Source organism: Rhinoraja longicauda, chromosome 6 (genome assembly GCF_053455715.1).
Source record: "Rhinoraja longicauda isolate Sanriku21f chromosome 6, sRhiLon1.1, whole genome shotgun sequence".
In the NCBI taxonomy this organism is placed as follows: Eukaryota; Metazoa; Chordata; class Chondrichthyes; order Rajiformes; family Arhynchobatidae; genus Rhinoraja; species Rhinoraja longicauda.
In genome coordinates, this window is record NC_135958.1 from 80,176,927 (window position 1) to 80,194,550 (window position 17,624).

The 17,624-nt window shown below is 44.7% G+C and overlaps 2 protein-coding genes across 2 annotated transcripts in view; both read right to left on the reverse strand.

Moving 5' to 3' along the window:
- The window catches only part of LOC144594970 (sodium-coupled monocarboxylate transporter 1-like), a 32,060-nt gene extending 25,597 nt beyond the window's left edge, over positions 1-6,463 (reverse strand). The window contains exons 1-3 of the mRNA XM_078401916.1: positions 6,281-6,463; positions 4,590-4,651; positions 2,637-2,776 (exon numbers count right to left, since the gene is read on the reverse strand). Coding sequence (XP_078258042.1) covers positions 2,637-2,776; positions 4,590-4,651; positions 6,281-6,426 — 348 coding nt within the window. The 5' untranslated portion in view covers positions 6,427-6,463. The remainder of the gene's footprint in view (positions 1-2,636; positions 2,777-4,589; positions 4,652-6,280) is intronic.
- A 2,151-nt stretch (positions 6,464-8,614) lies between these two features.
- The window catches only part of LOC144594654 (sodium-coupled monocarboxylate transporter 1-like), a 37,781-nt gene continuing 28,771 nt past the window's right edge, over positions 8,615-17,624 (reverse strand). The window contains exons 16-17 of the mRNA XM_078401455.1: positions 11,005-11,105; positions 8,615-8,730 (exon numbers count right to left, since the gene is read on the reverse strand). Coding sequence (XP_078257581.1) covers positions 8,656-8,730; positions 11,005-11,105 — 176 coding nt within the window. The 3' untranslated portion in view covers positions 8,615-8,655. The remainder of the gene's footprint in view (positions 8,731-11,004; positions 11,106-17,624) is intronic.

Consider the following 17,624-nt stretch of genomic DNA (forward strand, 5'->3'; position numbering starts at 1 on the left):
TGTTTCTATGACCCTAGACTTGAATCCCTCTGAGGGGGGCGCTGTACACGGGTTATGTATGTGTTGTTAGGTTTGTGTGCTATTGTATGTTCTTTTTTAGTACCTGCACTGATGTACAGCACTTTGGTCAACGTGGGTTGTGTTTAAATGAGCTATACAAATAAACTTGACTTGACTTGACTTGCCCCTTCAACTATATCACTCCCTCTGACTCGACATTTCACTCCTCTTCTCACCTCATCCTTTTGTCTGTTTTCAACTCCAGCCTTTGCTCTTGGTCCACCCATCTGCCAACCAAACTCTCCCCCCCCCCCCCCCCCCCCCCCCCCCACCTCCCCCCCCCCCCCCCCCACCTCCCCCCCCCCCCCCCCCACCTTTACCTCTAACCACCTTTCACTTTTAATTTTTGTTTCGTTTCGTTTAGAGATACAGCGCAGAAACAGGTTAGTCAGCCCACCGAGTCCGCGCCGACCACCGGCAAACACTCATCACAGGTCAACCTGCTCATTCCTGGGATTATTCTTGGCAACAAAGGATTGCCGACCTTGATTGAAGGTCTTTATTCTTTTTTTATCATTACGATTTAATGTTTGTAGGATTTTTAAGCAAGTGTGTCATTTTGTAATTGCCTAAAAATAATTCTTCAAATTATTTATATCTACTTGGAGAGATACATATCTACAAATTGTTCAAAGTCTTTGTCGGCTGCAAGTTAGAACAACAAACGTTATCAGTGCGATATGGAGTGGTCATATCATATCATCATATATATACAGCCGGAAACAGGCCTTTTCGGCCCTCCAAGTCCGTGCCGCCCAGTGATCCCCGTACATTAACACTATCCTACACCCACTAGGGACAATTTTTACATTTACCCAGCCAATTAACCTACATACCTGTACGTCTTTGGAGTGTGGGAGGAAACTGAAGATCTCGGAGAAAACCCACGCAGGTCACGGGGAGAACGTACAAACTCCTTACAGTGCAGCACCCGTAGTCAGGATCAAACCTGAGTCTCCGGCGCTGCATTCGCTGTAAAGCAGCAACTCTACCGCTGCGCTACCGTGCTGCAGTGGAGTGGGGATGTGAGACATGAAGTGACATGAAGTGAGACATGAAGTGACTGGACTGGAAATTCAGACCCCTTGACTAATGTTCAGTTTAGAGATACAGCGCGGAAACAGGCCCTTCGGCCCACCGGGTCCGCGCCGCCCAGCGATCCCCGCACACTAATAATAATAATAATAATGCATTACATTTATATAGCGCTTTTCAAACACTCAAAGACGCTTTACAGGGATTTCTAGAACATAGAGAATTGAATAAATAGATAACACTAACACTAACACTATCCTATACCCACTAGGGACAATTTTTACATTTACCAAGCCAATTAACCTACAAATGTGCACGTCTTTGGAGTGTGGGAGGAAACAGATCTCGGAGAAAACCCACGCAGTTCACGGGGAGAACGTACAAACTCCGTACAGACAGCACCCGTAGTCGGGATCGAACCCGTGTCTCTGGCGCTGCAATCGCCGTAAGGCAGCAACTCTACCGCTGCGCCACCGTGCAGCCCAGTACATGAGACCAACTATATCATGATAATTTGTGACAAATTCTGCATTTATAGAAATCTGGAATGAGTAGCTGAAATCATGGTGATTCTTCATTCAGTTTAGTTTATTGTCACGTATACCACGGTACAGTGAAAAGCTAAGAGACACAAAATGCTGGTGTAACTCAGCAGGTCAGGCAGCATCTCTGGAGAGAAGGAATGGGTGATGTTTCGGGTTGAGACCCTTCTTCAGACTGAAGACTTCAGTCTCGACCCGAAATGTCACCCATTCCTTCTCTGCAGAGATGCTGCCTGACCTGCTGAGTTACACCAGCATTTTGTGTCTATCTTAGGCTATAAATACCAGTTCTAAATAAATAAATAATGATCAAGATTAAGTTGTAAAGCCCACTATAACTGAGGAGCCATGTGTGTTTGTGCTGGCTACTTTAGCATATTATATTATTCTGTCTAGATATATTACCGTATTATTTTGAACACTTGAATACATATATGGGCATAACGTATTGGAAGAAGCCAGAATTAAGTGGTATATCTGGAGACACAAAGACTGGGAGGAGTTAGGAAAGTTTGGTGAGGTACAGTTCTTATCAGACCTACAATGAGAGCTGGGAGCAGACGGGGAGAACAGAGCAGCCAGCTATGACTTGAATGCGAAATAAGTACAGCCTGGTATGTTGCTAAACATGTTCATCTTCTTGTTTGCCTGGTATGTTCATCTTCTTGTTATGACTTGAATGCAAAATAAGTACAGCCTGGTATGTTGCTAAACATGTTCATCTTCTTGTTTGCCTGGTATGTTCATCTTCTTGTTTGTACAACTACTTCAATAAACAACTAATTAAACTGAAATAAACATCTTGAAGATTTCTCTGTTGGGGCTATGCGTCAAGATCACGCCCACTCCCTGTGAAGTAATGGCAATTATAAAAGAGTTGACTGCAAAAGACTGAAGTTGCCATGACAATAACAAAATCTGGGCTGTAAAATGTTTTGCCAATGAAGGAAAATAACTGGTCGCAGAGAAATAGGAGGGAAAGTGAACAAAATTAATTACCTCATATGTGCTGATTATGTTTAACCTGTAGAAAAGAGGGATGTATATCAAACAAGTGAATATAATTGTAAATAAATAACCAATGGTGTAGATGACAACCATTATCCCATACAGGTAGACTTCTGCAGGACTTCCAATCACTGTAACGAGAATTAGAAATGTTTAATGAGTTGTCTCGTAGAAAACAGCCTCTACACAATAAAGTTAACAAAGCATAATCCCAAGTTTAAAAATAAAACTAGTATGCTAACGAAGACACATTATGCTGGCACAGTCTGATCTGACAGCATTGGATAATACGGTGATTTTCTTATGATGTATTTTATATTGATGGATATTTGTTGTAGAAAAATCGCAACTAAATGGCTGTCAACCGGGAAAGTTGCTTCTCCTGCTGATCATTCAATTATTTAAAATAGTCATCAATGATATCACAAAACAAGGTAAAGTCATAGATAATATAAATGGTGTATCACAAGAAAACATCAATAACATTTTTATGTATCCGCTCATGGGATGTGGACAATGCTGACATTCCGGCATTTATTGTCTAACCTTGTGGCCCTTGCACTGCGGGGACAGTTTAGAGTCGACTAGGGTCGCCAGCTGTCCAGTATTGGCCGGGACATCCCGTATTTTGGGCTAAATTGGCTTGTCCTGTACGGGACCGCCCTTGTCTCGTATTAGGCCCAGGGGTGCTGTAGGCCCGGACAATATGGTAGGAAAAAATCTGTGCCCACCTTACGGACAGTGTAGGTCAGTCGGGACAGTGTAGGCCCGGAGGCCCCGGCGCCTCCTGATGGAGGTTGCGTAGCAACCCGCCTCCCGGCCCGAGCGACCGCCATTGATGGGGCAGGAGCACGTGGCCGCTGGCTGGGTGAGGTCAGGTGGGGCGCAGGGTGGTGACTTCACCTTGTCCTATGTTTGGGAGTGCTGTAGTTGGAACCACTACAGTGGACCCATTGGGAGATTTAGAGTCATCGATATCAGGCCTCTGCCTCGGAAGGCCATCAATGTGTTAGATTTCCAGTTTGTCACCACATGGAGCTTTTGGTTTTGTATCCAATTGTTTAAGTCGCTTACGTTTCATTTCACAGAGGACTGACCTTGAAGAAGGGTTAATTTGTGTCTGATACAATATTCGGTATCTTTCATATTTTTCAACTTTCACACAGCGGGTGGTGAGTGTGTGGAACAAGCTGCCAGAGGAAGTGGAAGAGGCAGTACAAATATAGCATTTAGAAAAACGTTTGGACAGGTTCACGGATAGGACAGGTTTAGAGAGATATGCACTGGACGGGTAAATGGGATTAGCTCAGGAAAGCACCTTTGGAGTGTGGGAGGAAACCGAAGATCTCGGAGAAAACCCACGCAGGTCACGGGGAGAACGTACAAACTCCATACAGACAGCGCCCGTAGTCGGGATCGAACCCTAGTCTCCGGCGTTGCATTCGCTGGTGTGTTATCTATGTTTTCTATGTTTTCTATCTTATCACAATAAGCCGACAGACAGGGCTCGACTAGTAGTTAAGGCGGCAAACAAAATGTTGGCTTTCATTGCCAAAAGGGTTAGAGTGACATTTTTGGGAGGCTTTGTTGCAATTGTACGTAGTGTTGGTGAGGTCACTGAAGTTGGAGGAAGGACAAAGTGTGGCAGGTGGACACAGGCAAGGGGGAGTTTTGTTTTGGATAGACTGGCAGTAGGAACAAAGGCGTGAAATTAAAACAGAATGAGAGAGATGAACAGATTGAAGAGGTGCAAATATCTTCCTGTGTACACTTATCTAAGAGAAAATAAACTACTTATGAAATCAAATGGCTTCAGATCAATTTCCAAAGGAATGAAGGACTTTGACACATTAGCTAGCTTCAGTTTGGCAAGCTACATGTTAATTCAACAATTTTTGACCAGGGTTATATACTAACTTTTGTCGTGCAATAAAATTCACTTACCCGTAATAGCAGACAAGAAACTGGCAGCCAATGAAAGAGCCACTGGGTAAGCAGATAACTGTCTGCGGGCGAGAAATAATACCTGTCCATTATCCTGTTAAACTCCATTTCTTCACCTACTTATTTTCTTGCAAGTACCGACTCTAACACGCACCAACTAATATTCTCTGCTACCGTCTCTGTGAATTCCATTCCATTCTAATCTATGAATTTTATAAATGGCAGAGTCGGGCCATTATACATATAAATCTCCACTCCACAAACCTGAGTAAACGTAGAAATATAGAAAATAGGTGCAGCATCGCCATTCAATAAGATCACGGCAGAACATCTAAAATCAGTACCCCGTTCCTGCTTTCTCCCCATATCCCTTGATTCCTTTAGCCCTAAGAGCTAAATCTAACTCTCTCTTGAATACATCCAGTGAATTGGCCTCCACTGCCTTCTGTGGCAGAGAATTCCACAGGTTACCAAAGCCCAGCTGCCTCTTCAGCGCAGTAATGAGGCGTGCTCCGGTATCAGCAATGCTACCTTTTGGATGAGATGTCACACCAAGGCCTCTCTATCCTCTCAGACAATTGATAAAGGTTCCAAAACACACAAAGAATTGGGCAGTTATTCCTAATTAATATCTATCCATCAAACAACATTGATGAAAATTGTCAAAACAAGGAACTGCAGATGCTGATTTACACTAAAAGGCACAAAGTGGTGGAGTAACTCAGCGGGGTCAGGCAGCATCTCTGGAGAACATGGATAGGTGACCTTTCTCACCAGAACCCTTCTTCAGACTGAAGAAAGGTCCCGACCCAGAATATCACCTATCCATATTCTCCAGAGATGCTGCCTGACCCGCTGAGTTACTCCAGCACTCTGTGAAACGTCACCTATCCATGTTCTCCAGAGATGCTGCCTGACCCGCTGAGTTACTCCAGCACTCTGTGAAACATCACCTATCCATGTTCTCCAGAGATGCTGCCTGACCCGCTGAGTTACTCCAGCACTCTGTGAAACATCACCTATCCATGTTCTCCAGAGATGCTGCCTGACCCGCTGAGATACTCCAGCACTCTGTGAAACATCACCTATCCATGTTCTCCACAGATGTTGCCTGACCCGCTGAGATACTCCAGCACTCTGTGTCCTTATCTAGAAAAGCAAATTATCCAGTCAATACCACTTTGGTCTTTGTGGGGACTTGCCTTGTCCAAAATGACTGAAGGTTTTTCTACATTAATAGCAATGGCTTTTCACCAGTATTTCATTGGCTGTAATGAATTTTGGAACAAGCTGGTCATAAAAGTTACTACATAAATACACGTTTTATAATGTTGGAGCCAATTCTTTCCTCTAATATCACAGCCATTTTTTTCTGTCGCTTTTTCAGATCTTGCTGAGGTAATGATTGTGGATGATCAGCCATGATCATAATGAATGGCGGTGCTGGCTCGAAGGGCCGAATGGCCTCCTCCTGCACCTATTTTCTATGTTTCCAATAATGCAACCCCCATTGATGTTGGTGATTTAGCACAAATTCAAACTTACTAAACCTTGAGCTTAACTGTACAACTACATTAAATTGCACATTATTTCCCATGTTCAAAAATCTAGGTATCACTGCCATATCTCTCGAAGTCCTATCGGATTTGCAACAATCTTTATTTTGCCGTCTTTGCCAACGGTATACTTACCGATTTCCTATCAAGAACTCTTCTGTAGTTCCACTCTTCGCCCCTCCACGTTTAAAAGCAAAAAAAAGGCCAATCACAGCAGATATGATCAACATAGCGGCAAACACAACATAATCCCAAACCTGCAGGACATTTTTCTCGGCCATTGCTGCTTGTTCTGCTGAGCTAAAATCCCAATCCAGTGATCAGAGCAAAATCAGGTTAAAAGTCCAAGATTTTATAACCAACCACATGATCTATTGGTCACTTCTTGCATCGAAGAATGATCCAAAGTAGAAATGGTGCAACGATGCAACTGTGTGGATTTTAAAGGAACTGCTTGTAAGCACTCAAATAACATGCAGAGATTTTTGTTTAGATCGGTTGATGAACAGCGACCAGTAATGGAATAAACAGGACTTTCTCAGGGTGGCAGATGGTGACTCATGGTTGGTGCAATGATCTGTCCATGGGCCCAGCTATTCTCAATATACATCAATGATCTGGATGAGAGAACCGATGGAACACATGTAAGTCAACCGACAGCACAAAACTGAGTGAAACTGGGAGTTGTGAGGAGGATGCAAAATGGTTTCAAGGCAATCGAGAGGTTGGATCGAAGGGACTAATTCTGCACCTATTCCTTCCGACCTTACGACCTAAGTTGTATAAGAAAATAACTGCAGATGCTGGTACAAATCGAAGGTATTTATTCACAAAATGCTGGACTAACTCAGCAGGTCAGGCAGCATCTCAGTCTGAAGAAGGGTCTCGACCCGAAACGTCACCCATTCCTTCTCTCCAGAGATGCTGCCTGACCTGCTGAGTTACTCCAGCATTTTGTGAATAAATACTTACGACCTAAGTTGAATGAGTGGGCAAATGTATGGCAGATGCAGTACAACGTGGATAAATGTGAAGTTTGTTTCAGGAAGAACAAAACACAGAGAGATTAATTGAATAGCAATAGATTGGGGAATTTGTTTAAAAAAAGATCTATGTCCTTGCGCGCTAGTTACTGCAAGCAGACATGTGAAGCAAGCAATTACAGCAGCAAAGGAAACAGGCAACAGCACTGAAGAGATTGGAGAAGCGCCAACATTCCAAAACTAACTGTATCTCACTGTATCTCAGAAGCTTTCCCTTCCCCTACCTACCTGTTTGTCCTCAGCCTCCTCCAGAGGTTATGTGAATGAGTGTCTACCTCATTGGTGACACTCAGGCTATCCTTGGTCAGAATTTGTTGGCTTCACCTGGTGCTAAACGTTATTCCCTTTATCATGTATCTGTGCACTGTGAATGGCTCGATTGTAATCACGTACGGTCGTTCTGCTGACTGGTTAGCACGCAACAAAAGCTTTTCACTGTACCTCAGTACACGTGACAATGCACTTTTTCACACAAAGGGTGTTGGGTGTATGGAACGAGCAGCCAGAGGAAGTAGTTGAGGTAGGGACTATCCCAGCATTTAAGATACAATTAGACAGGTACATGGATAGGAAAAGTTTGGAGGGATATGGACCAAGCGCAGGCAGGTGGGACTAGTGTAGCTGGGACATGTTGGCCGGTGTGGGTGAGTTGGGCCGAAGGGCCTGTTTCCACACTGTATCACTCTGTGACTCTATCTGCAAATTGGATGAATGGCACTTCATATCTCGTTCAGGTGGCCTACGATCCAATGGCACGAACATTGAATTCTCCAATGTTGGAAACACCTCCTTTCATTCACCCAGCTTCCCCAACCCCAGCCACTGACATCCTCTCTATTCCCCCACCCATCCAACCACTCCACCATCCCACCCCCTCCCCACCCCAACCCCCCCCACCCCAACCCCTCCCCCTCCCCATCCCAACCACTCCGCCACCCCACCCCTCCCCACCCCACCCCCTCCCCACCCTACCCCAACCCCCCCCACCCCATACAACCCCTCCCCCACCCCAACCCAACCCCTCCCCACCCCACCCCAACGCCTCCCCAACCACTCCACCACCCCAACCCATCCCCACCCCACCCCCACCCCACCCCCTCCCATTTGGCCCCTCGAGCCAGCACCGCCATTCAATATGATCATGGCTGATCATCCTAAATCAGTACCCCGTTCCTGCTTTCTCCCCATATCCCTTGATTCCATTATCCACTCCACTGCCCAATCACACTCTACACCCCAATATCATCAATGTTTCCACAGCCTTTTGCATCTGCCCATGGCTTGGTAATAGGACAAACTAAAAAATGACATATTTACATTACAATGAAAGAAATAACAGCCAATAATTTTTCTGAAATCTGATTGTTTTATTGATTCATTTGATGGAAGTTGAGTAGCGCTTCATTGAATAACTAATTCCCATTTACCCACAAGTTCGGTATCTGATATCCTGGTCAATGTGAGGATTTAAAATTGGGTTGTCTTTTCACAGCTTGCAGAATTTTCTCTGAACACTGGATTGGGGATTTGCGACTCGTTATTCTAGACAAATGGAAAGAACACAGGAACATGATAGATCAGGTAGGTTCACAGATGTGAGAAATTTGTGAAAGAGAGCAACTTCTGAAACAGGTACATAAAAGCAAACATAGACAAACAATCCAAGCTTTTATTTGAAGGGAAGTCAAAAAAAAAAATCAGCACCTGTCTGTCACATCTTATCATAGTTTGTTCAACTTTGCTTACTGCACTTTAGTAAATACATATTGAACCAAGAAGAGATCCAGCAATTTCATTAGTGCGATACCAGAGCTTAAAGGATCAAATTTTGAAAACATTTTGCATAATAGGTAGAATTTCCATGAATATCGCAGACTGAGGTATGACCAAATTAACTTATTTAGAAACTTAAAATGATTTTAAAACTATAACCTTTTGAGGGTTCAAGATTAAGAGAGCACAATCCCTTCACAAGAATAGCCAAGGAGCACCTATTTCATACAAAAGGAAATCAAGAGCTTTATATATGCATTCCCATCAATAAATGTATCCCTGAGGGATGGAAACACATGTTGCAGGTGGCTTGATTATTTTTTAAATTCTACTCGCATTGCTTCTTTGCAGAGTATACTTTGCAAACTGAACACCTTCTCTCAGTCCGCCTGGACCTACCTGATCTCCCGGTTTCCAAACACTTTCATTCCCCTTCCCATTCCCACACTGGTCTTTCCGTCCGAGGCATCGTCCATTGTCAGAGTGAAGCTAATCACAAACTGGAGGAACAGCATCTCATATTTCGCTTGGGCAGCATACAATCGAGTGCTATGAATATTGATTTCTCCAAATTCAAGTAACCCCTGCACTCCCTCTTTCTCCATCCCTCCCCCACCCAAGTCACACCAGGTTCATGTTCTCACCCAGCAAACAGCTAACAATGGCCTGTTTCCTTTATCATCCTTATCTTTTTGCATTTCTTTCATTCATCTATTTACTAAAACTCTCGTTTGTTTGTTTGTTTGTGATCGAACTTCAGCCAAAACGGTACACGATAGCGCGGCAATTTTAGGCCCACCTTACTCGCCATCGTCACTTTAGCGATAATGCAAGTGATTTTATTGAAATCGGTGATATGTTTTTTAACTTATTCACATTTCAAAGTTTAAATCTATCTCCTAGGGAGGGAGGGAGGTAGTGGGTTGGAGGGAGGGTGAAGGAAGGAGGATAAGGGGGGGTTGAGGGGGATGGAGTGGGGGGGAAGAGAGGGAGGGTAGAGAGGAGAAGGGGAGGAGGGAGGAGGGAGGGGGTGGGGAGGGGAGGGGGAGGAGGGAGGGAGGGTGAAAGGGGAAGGGGGTAGTGGGGGAGAGGGGAGAGGGGGAGTTGAGGAGAGAGGGGAGGGGGAAGGACAGGGTGCAGGGGACGTTCTTTTAGGAAGATGAGGAGGAATTTCTTTAGTCAGAGGGTGACGAATCTGTGGAATTCTTTGCCACAGAAGGCTGTGGAGGCCAAGTCGGTAGATATATTTAAAGCAGAGATAGATAGATTCTTGATTGGTACGGGTGTCAGAGGTTATAGAACAAGTCATTAATATATATCACAAAGAGCATAGATCCCAGCACCGATTCCTGTGGCCCACCACAAGTCACAGACTTCCAATCAGAAAAACATCCATTGTAGATAATTTCAGAGGACAAATGAGTCACATGCAAGCCAGGCTAATTAATGATGCCATAAAAGAACATCATAAGATCATAAGATCATAAGTGATAGGAGCAGAATTAGGCCATTCGGCCCAACAAATCTACTCCGCCATTCAATCATGGCTGATCTACAGTATCTCTCCCTCCTAACCCCATTCTCCAGCCTTCTCCCCATCACCTCTGACACCTGTACTAATCAAGAATCCATCTATCTCTGCCTAAAAAATATCCACTGACTTGTCCTCCACAGCCTTCTGAGGCAAAGAATTCCACAGATTCACCACCCTCTGACTAAAGACATTCCTCATCATCTCCTTCCTAAATTCTGAGGCTATGACCTCTAGTCCAAGACTCTCCCACTCGTGAAAACATCAACATTAAAAACACCAAATGTTTTTTAAATGGCAATTGGCAGTTTCAAGGTCACCCTCACTGTCACGTAGTGTTGTTTAATTTCCAGATCAATTAAACAAATTCAATATCTTCAGCTGCTGCTGCAGGATTTGAACCTTTGCTACCAGATGATTAGTGCAGTTCAAATTGTTGCTAGAGTAACATAAACACTATTAGACAAGACCCTATAATTATATTTTTTAACGGTTATATATAATTATCTTACCGTTTCTCGTTTTAGAAGTGAGCGTTTGATTCTGAAGATGAATTTATGAATGGTGGGTACAATTGGAGAAATTAGCGAAGGATCCACTTTCTCATTTCCACCTGTAATGAAGAGACGGAAATGAAATACTGAAATCTTATGCCAGGATTTAATTTTTTGCAAATTACACGCACTCTGTAATACAAACAGGATTCCTATGCAATCGAAGATGCTGGAGTAACTCAGCGGGACAGACAGACTGGAGAAGGGTCTCAACCCAAAACGTGACCCATTCCTTCTCTCCAGAGATGCTGCCTGTCCCGCTGAGTTACTCCAGCATTTTGTGTCTACCTTCGGTTTAAACCAGCATCTGCAGTTCCTTCCTACACATTCATCATGCAATCCATTGATATTGGACCCGGCTAATTGCTGATGAGAGAAGGCCACGTGAGTTGGAAATTGCAGGTGGAAGTCTGCGAGGTTGGGGAAGAGCAATATATAATGGACTGTAGGCAGCAAGGTTGCTGTGGTTTACAGTTGGAAGGAAGCCAGAAGGAAGTATGAGTGAAATCTGATTTTAATGTTGGGGTTCAGAAAAATGCAATATTTCAAGGTCTATTTGCAAAACCTCCAAATAGATTACCTTTGTGGCAGGAGCATAAAATGCTGGCTATATAAGTGACCTAGAGTCATAGAGTCAGAGTGATACAGCATGGAAACAGGCCCTTCGGCCCAACTTGTCCACACCGGACAACATGTCCCTGCTACACTAGTCCCACCTGCCAGCATTTGGTCCAAATCCCTCCAAACCTGTCCTATCCCATGTACCTAACTGCTTCTTAAATGTTGGGATAGCCCCAGTCTCAACTACCTCCTCTGGAAGCTTGTTCCATACACCCACCACCCTCTGTGTGAAAATGTTACCCCTCAGATCCTATTAAGTCTTATCCCCTTCACCTTAAACCTATGTCCTCTGGTCCTCAATTCACCTACTCTGGGCAAGAGACTGTGCTTCTGAGTGATTTGCACCCATTCCGGCAGTTTAAGAGAAGACTAAGTATGGGTAGTAACAGCAAAATCTCCGTTGTATATGATCGTGGCTTTTTAAAATTTTGGTTTGGTAACATGGTTTATTTTTTAGATTGGATCTCTGCATCAAAGGGATATTGGGGCTGGAAGTTAATTCAGCTTGCTCTTTTGTGCCACGATGGTTGTTACTTTAAGAATCACTCCAAAGGCGTGAACACAAAATCTGCACTGTTACTGCAAATACTGGGCTGCCAGAGATGCCATTTCTTGGAAGAGAAGTCGCACCAGCTTCTCGTTTTCACCCTGCAAACAGCTAACAATGGCTTGTTTCCTTCATCATCGTTACTTTTTTTGCATATCTTTCATTCATTGTTCATTATCTCTCCACATCACCGTCTATTTCTCTCGTTTCCCTTATCCCTAACCAGTCTGAAGAAGGGTCTCGACCCGAAATGTCGCCCATTCCTTCCCTCCAGAGATGCTGCCTGTCCCGCTCAGTTACTCCAGCTTTTTGTGCCTATCTTCAAATAAAGGACCGTTTTGCCTCTCGTGTGGGCAGAACCAAATACAGCACTGTGCTGAAGAAAAGGAGACATCATAGGACATAAGGAATAGGAGTAGATTTAGGCCATTCGGCCCATCAAGGCTACTCTGCCATTCAATCGTGGCTTATCTATCTCTCCCTCCTAACCCCATTCTCCTGCCTTCTCCCTATAACCCCTGACACCCGCACTAATTAAGAATCTATCTATCTCTGCCTTAAAAATATCCACTGACTTAACCTCCACAGCCTTCAGCAGCAAAGAATTCTACAGATTCACCATCCTCTGACTAAAGTAATTTCTCATCTCCTTCCTAAATGCCTATGACCTCTAGTCGTAATCTCTCCCGACTAGTGGAAACATCCTCTCCACATCCACTCTATCAAAGCCTTTCACTACTCTGTACGTTTCAATGAACTCATCTTGGAAACAAAACCAATCAGCATCCTAACAGAGAAGGATCTCCAGGCCCTGGATGCTGCTAATGTGGAATATTGGTTTTTGTTTCCCTGTAATACCACAGCAACTTCAAAGATATATAATGGGCTGAAAAACACAATGGGATGAGTTGACGTCTAAAAGGTGCAAGTACTCCATTTTATAGCGAAGATCAGACTGTGAAGAAGGGTCTCGACCCGAAACGTTGCCCATTCCTTCTCTCCAGAGATGCTGCCTGTCCCGCTGAGTTACTCCAGCATTTTGTGTCTATATTTGGTTTTAACCAGCATCGGCAGTTCCTTCCTACGCATTCCATTTCGTAGCATCTGCAGTACTCCAGTGCTGTGATGTGATGCCACCAGCTGGAGAATGGGTTGTACACCAAGGAGCATTCAAACAGATAGATCAAAACTGAAGACTCTTTGCTGCAGTAATTCCCAGAGACCACTGTACAGTATTATGGTTACCTAGTATTAGAGTTATTAATTTATTGTATTTTTGATTGTTATATTTTATCTGGGTGTTATTGCATTTACAGCCTGCTAAACTGCAACAAGCAAAAATGTAATTCCGTTGTCTGCACATATGACACATATTGCCTCTTGAAATAGTGAGTACACTTTTAAAGACTGGAGCGACTAGGCTTGTATACGGTGGAATTTTGAAGGATGAGAGGGGATCTTATCGAAACGTATAAGATTATTAAGGGGTTGGACACGTTAGAGGCAGGAAACATGTTCCCAATGTTGGGGGAGTCCAGAACAGGGGGCCACAGTTTAAGAATAAGGGGTAGGCCATTTAGAACTGAGATGAGGAAAAACTTTTTCAGTCAGATAGTTGTGAATCTGTGGAATTCTCTGCCTCAGAAGGCAGTGGAGGCCAATTCTCTGAATGCATTCAAGAGAGAGCTAGATAGAGCTCTTAAGGATAGCGGAGTCAGGGGGTATGGGGAGAAGGCAGAAACGGGGTACTGATTGAGAATGATCAGCCATGATCACATTGAATGGCGGTGCTGGCTCGATGGGCCGAATAGCCTCCTCCTGCACCTATTGTCTACACTTGGCACTTTATAAATCACAGCCACACTTGGAATTGTGCATATGTTTTTTGGTCACAACACAATACTCTACAGGGTGAATTGCATTTGGAATCTTGAGGCCACTCACGTCCCCAACATTAGAGATAAAACTGATATTTGAGATTAACAGCTGAAAATGCTGGCAACATTCATGGAGTCAGGCGAGATCCGGGGAAAGAGAAACAGAGGAGAGTGGATGTGGAGAGGATGTTCCCACTAGTGGGAGAGTCTAGGACGAGAGGCCATAGCCTCAGAATTAAAGGACGTTCTTTTAGGAAGATGAGGAGAAATTTATTTAGTCAGAGGGTGGTGAATCTGTGGAATTCATTGCCACAGAAGGCTGTGGAGGCCAGGTCAGTGGATATATTTAAGGCAGAGATAGATAGATTCTTGATTAGTGCGGGTGTCAGGGGTTATGGGGAGAAGGCAGGAGAATGGGGTTAGGAGGGAGAGATAGCTCAGCCGTGATTGAATGGCGGAGTAGACTTGATGGGCCGAATGGCCTAATCCTGCTGCTATCCTTATGACCTTATGAGAAGATAGGTGTTAGTGAGCGGGCTGTGAACCACTCCTGGACGTGTTCTCGGGGTTCCACGGTCAGCTGGGGGGGGCGCCTTGCCACACAGAAGCGGGGCTGTGGCCGCGGGAGGCGAGGGGACGGTGTGTTCGGGGGTCGGTGTCGGTGGTGGAGTGGGCCACTGGAGACCTTGCAGCAGTCGGGGGAACTCTCAATAGACAATAGACAATAGGTGCAGGAGGAGGCCATTTGGCCCTTTGAGCCAGCACCGCCATTCAATGTGATCATGGCTGATCATTCTCAATCAGTACCACGTTCCTGCCTTCTCCCCATACCCCCTGACTCCGCTATCCTTAAGAGCTCTATCTAGCTCTCTCTTAAAAGCATTCAGAGAATTGGCCTCCACTGCCTTCTGAGGCAGAGAATTCCACAGATTCACAACTCTCTGACTGAAAAAGTTTTTCCTCATCTCAGTTCTAAATGGCCTACCCCTTATTCTTAAACTGTGGCCCCTTGTTCTGGACTCCCCCAACATTGGGAACATGTTTCCTGCCTCTAACGTGTCCAACCCCTTAATAATCTTATACGTTTCGATAAACTCTCGCGGTTTAGGCACCGCCGGACGCCCCACTGAGGTGTTGGTGCAGCAGCGTGGAGTGGCAGCGAGGACACCCACTGCATCCCCAGGCCAGGCCCACCTCTACACCACTGACCCTGTGTCACCGCCAGGACAATGGGCCTTTAGGCCCAGGCTCAGGGTCAATCTTACTGTCTGGTTGCACCACAGCTTGGTCTGGGAACAGCTACTGTCCAAGACCGCAAGAAATTGCAGGGTGTTGCGGATGTAGCCCAGTCCTTCACACAGACCAGACTGTCTAGGAAAGAACTGCAGATGCTGGTTTAAATCAAAGGTAGACACAAAATGCCGGAGTAACACAGCGGGACAGGCAGCATCTCTGAAGATGCTGCCTGACCCGCTGAGTTACTCCAGCATTTTGTGTCTACACAGACCAGACTCCTCACCATCGACTCCATCTACACCAACCAATGCCTCGGGAAAACAGCCATCGGTCTGAAGAAGGGTCTCAACCCAAAACGTCACCCATTCCTTCTCTCCTAGATGCTGCCTGACCTGCTGAGTTACTCCAGCATTTTGTGATACCTTTGATTTGTACCAGCATCTGCAGTTATTTTCCTACAGCCATAATCAAAGGCCTCTCCGCCGGTCATTCCTTCTTTTCCCTGCTCCTGTCAGGCAGAAGATGTGGAAGTGTGCACTACCAGACCCGGGAACAGCTTCTACTCCTCTGTCATCAGACTCCACAAGATGGGGTACAGTCCCCATTCTCCAACCTGCCCGATCGTGGATATTCATCCAGCATCTCTCCTGTTTCTACTCCAGTTTCCAGCATCTCCCAATGCTTCAAATACTTTTCAACTTATGAGTATAAAATTAAATAGCATTCTTGCAAACCAAAGCCTGTGGCAAAGTATTGCTGCTCCAACAATCCTGATCCATATATAAATTCCAAAATTCTCAGGAACAATCACTAATTGACATTGCAGTGTCATGGACTATGCAACCACACAAAATATTCTGATCCGATCACAATCAAAATCCTTCACAATTATAGTCATTTCTATTAAATCCTTGTCATTCTCTGCAGCGCTGGGCCTTATCGAATTGTTTTGAATTTATTTGCAAAATCTCAATCCTGCTGGAATATTTGCCTCTGAATTGAACTCCCAATCATTTTATCAAGTGATCATTTTGACTGGCAGACACAAAATGCTGGAGTAACTCAGCGGGTCAGGCAGCACCTCGGGAGAGAAGAAATAGGTGACGTTTTGGGTTGAGACCCTTCTTCAGAGTGATGTCAGGGGAGGGGGGCGGGACAAAGATAGAATGTAGTCGGAGACAGGAAGACTAGTGGGAGAACTGGGAAGGGGAGGGAATAGAGAGGGAACGCAGGGACTATCTGAAGTTAGAGAAGTCAATGTTCATACCACTGGGGTGTAAACTACTCAAGCGAAATATGAGGTGCTGTTCCTCTAATTTGCGCTGGGCCTCACTCTGACAATGGTGGAGGCCCAGGACAGAAAGGTCAGATAGGGAATGGGAGGGGGAGTTGAAGTGCTGATCATTTTGACTGCCTGTTTCATAACATGCTATTTCTTTGCTCCTGACTCAATTCATCCCCCCTGACCCCACCCCGCAAAAGCCTCATCCATGACTTTGGAATAGTCCAGTCCAAAAGTAACAGTGTTCAGTTGGTTAAATCTCCTGCCATCCATTCTCAATAATCTTAAAACCATGCTTTGTCTAACTTGCTTTAATGTGGTTCATCCATCGCGACTGTGCTTGCTAGCTCACCACAACTCCCAGTGTGGCAAAGTCATGAAGTTTAAATTGTCAATTTAGTTTCCACATCTGTGCATGGTCATATATATCTCACTCACTCTTAGAAACATAGAAAATAGGTGCAGGAGGAGGCCATTCGGCCCTTCGAGCCAGCACCGCCATTCATTATGATCATGGCTGATCATCCACAATCAGTAACCCGCACCTGCCTTCTCCCCATATCCCTTGATTCCACTAGCCCCTAGAGCTCTATCTAACTCTCTCTTAAATCCATCCAGTGATTTGGCCTCCACTGCCCTCTGTGGCAGAGAATTCCACAAATTAACAACTCTCTGGGTGAAAAAGTTCCTTCTCACTTCAGTTTTAAATGGCCTCCCCTTTATTCTGAGACTGTGGCCCTTGGTTCTGGACTCGCCCAACATTGGGAACATTTTTCCTGCATCTAGCTTGTCCAGTCCTTTTATAATTTTATATGTCTCTATAAGATCCCCTCTCAACCTTCTAAACTCCAGTGAATCCGAGCCTAGTCTTTTCAATCTTTCCTCACTCTTAAAACTCAACTATTGTCCTGCCTTGTATTTTATATTATTATGATGTGCAACTTATATAAATCACTGGTTTGAACATTTATTGATCAAAATTGAGAGCAGGATTTGCCCTCCAAAAATGAACTCA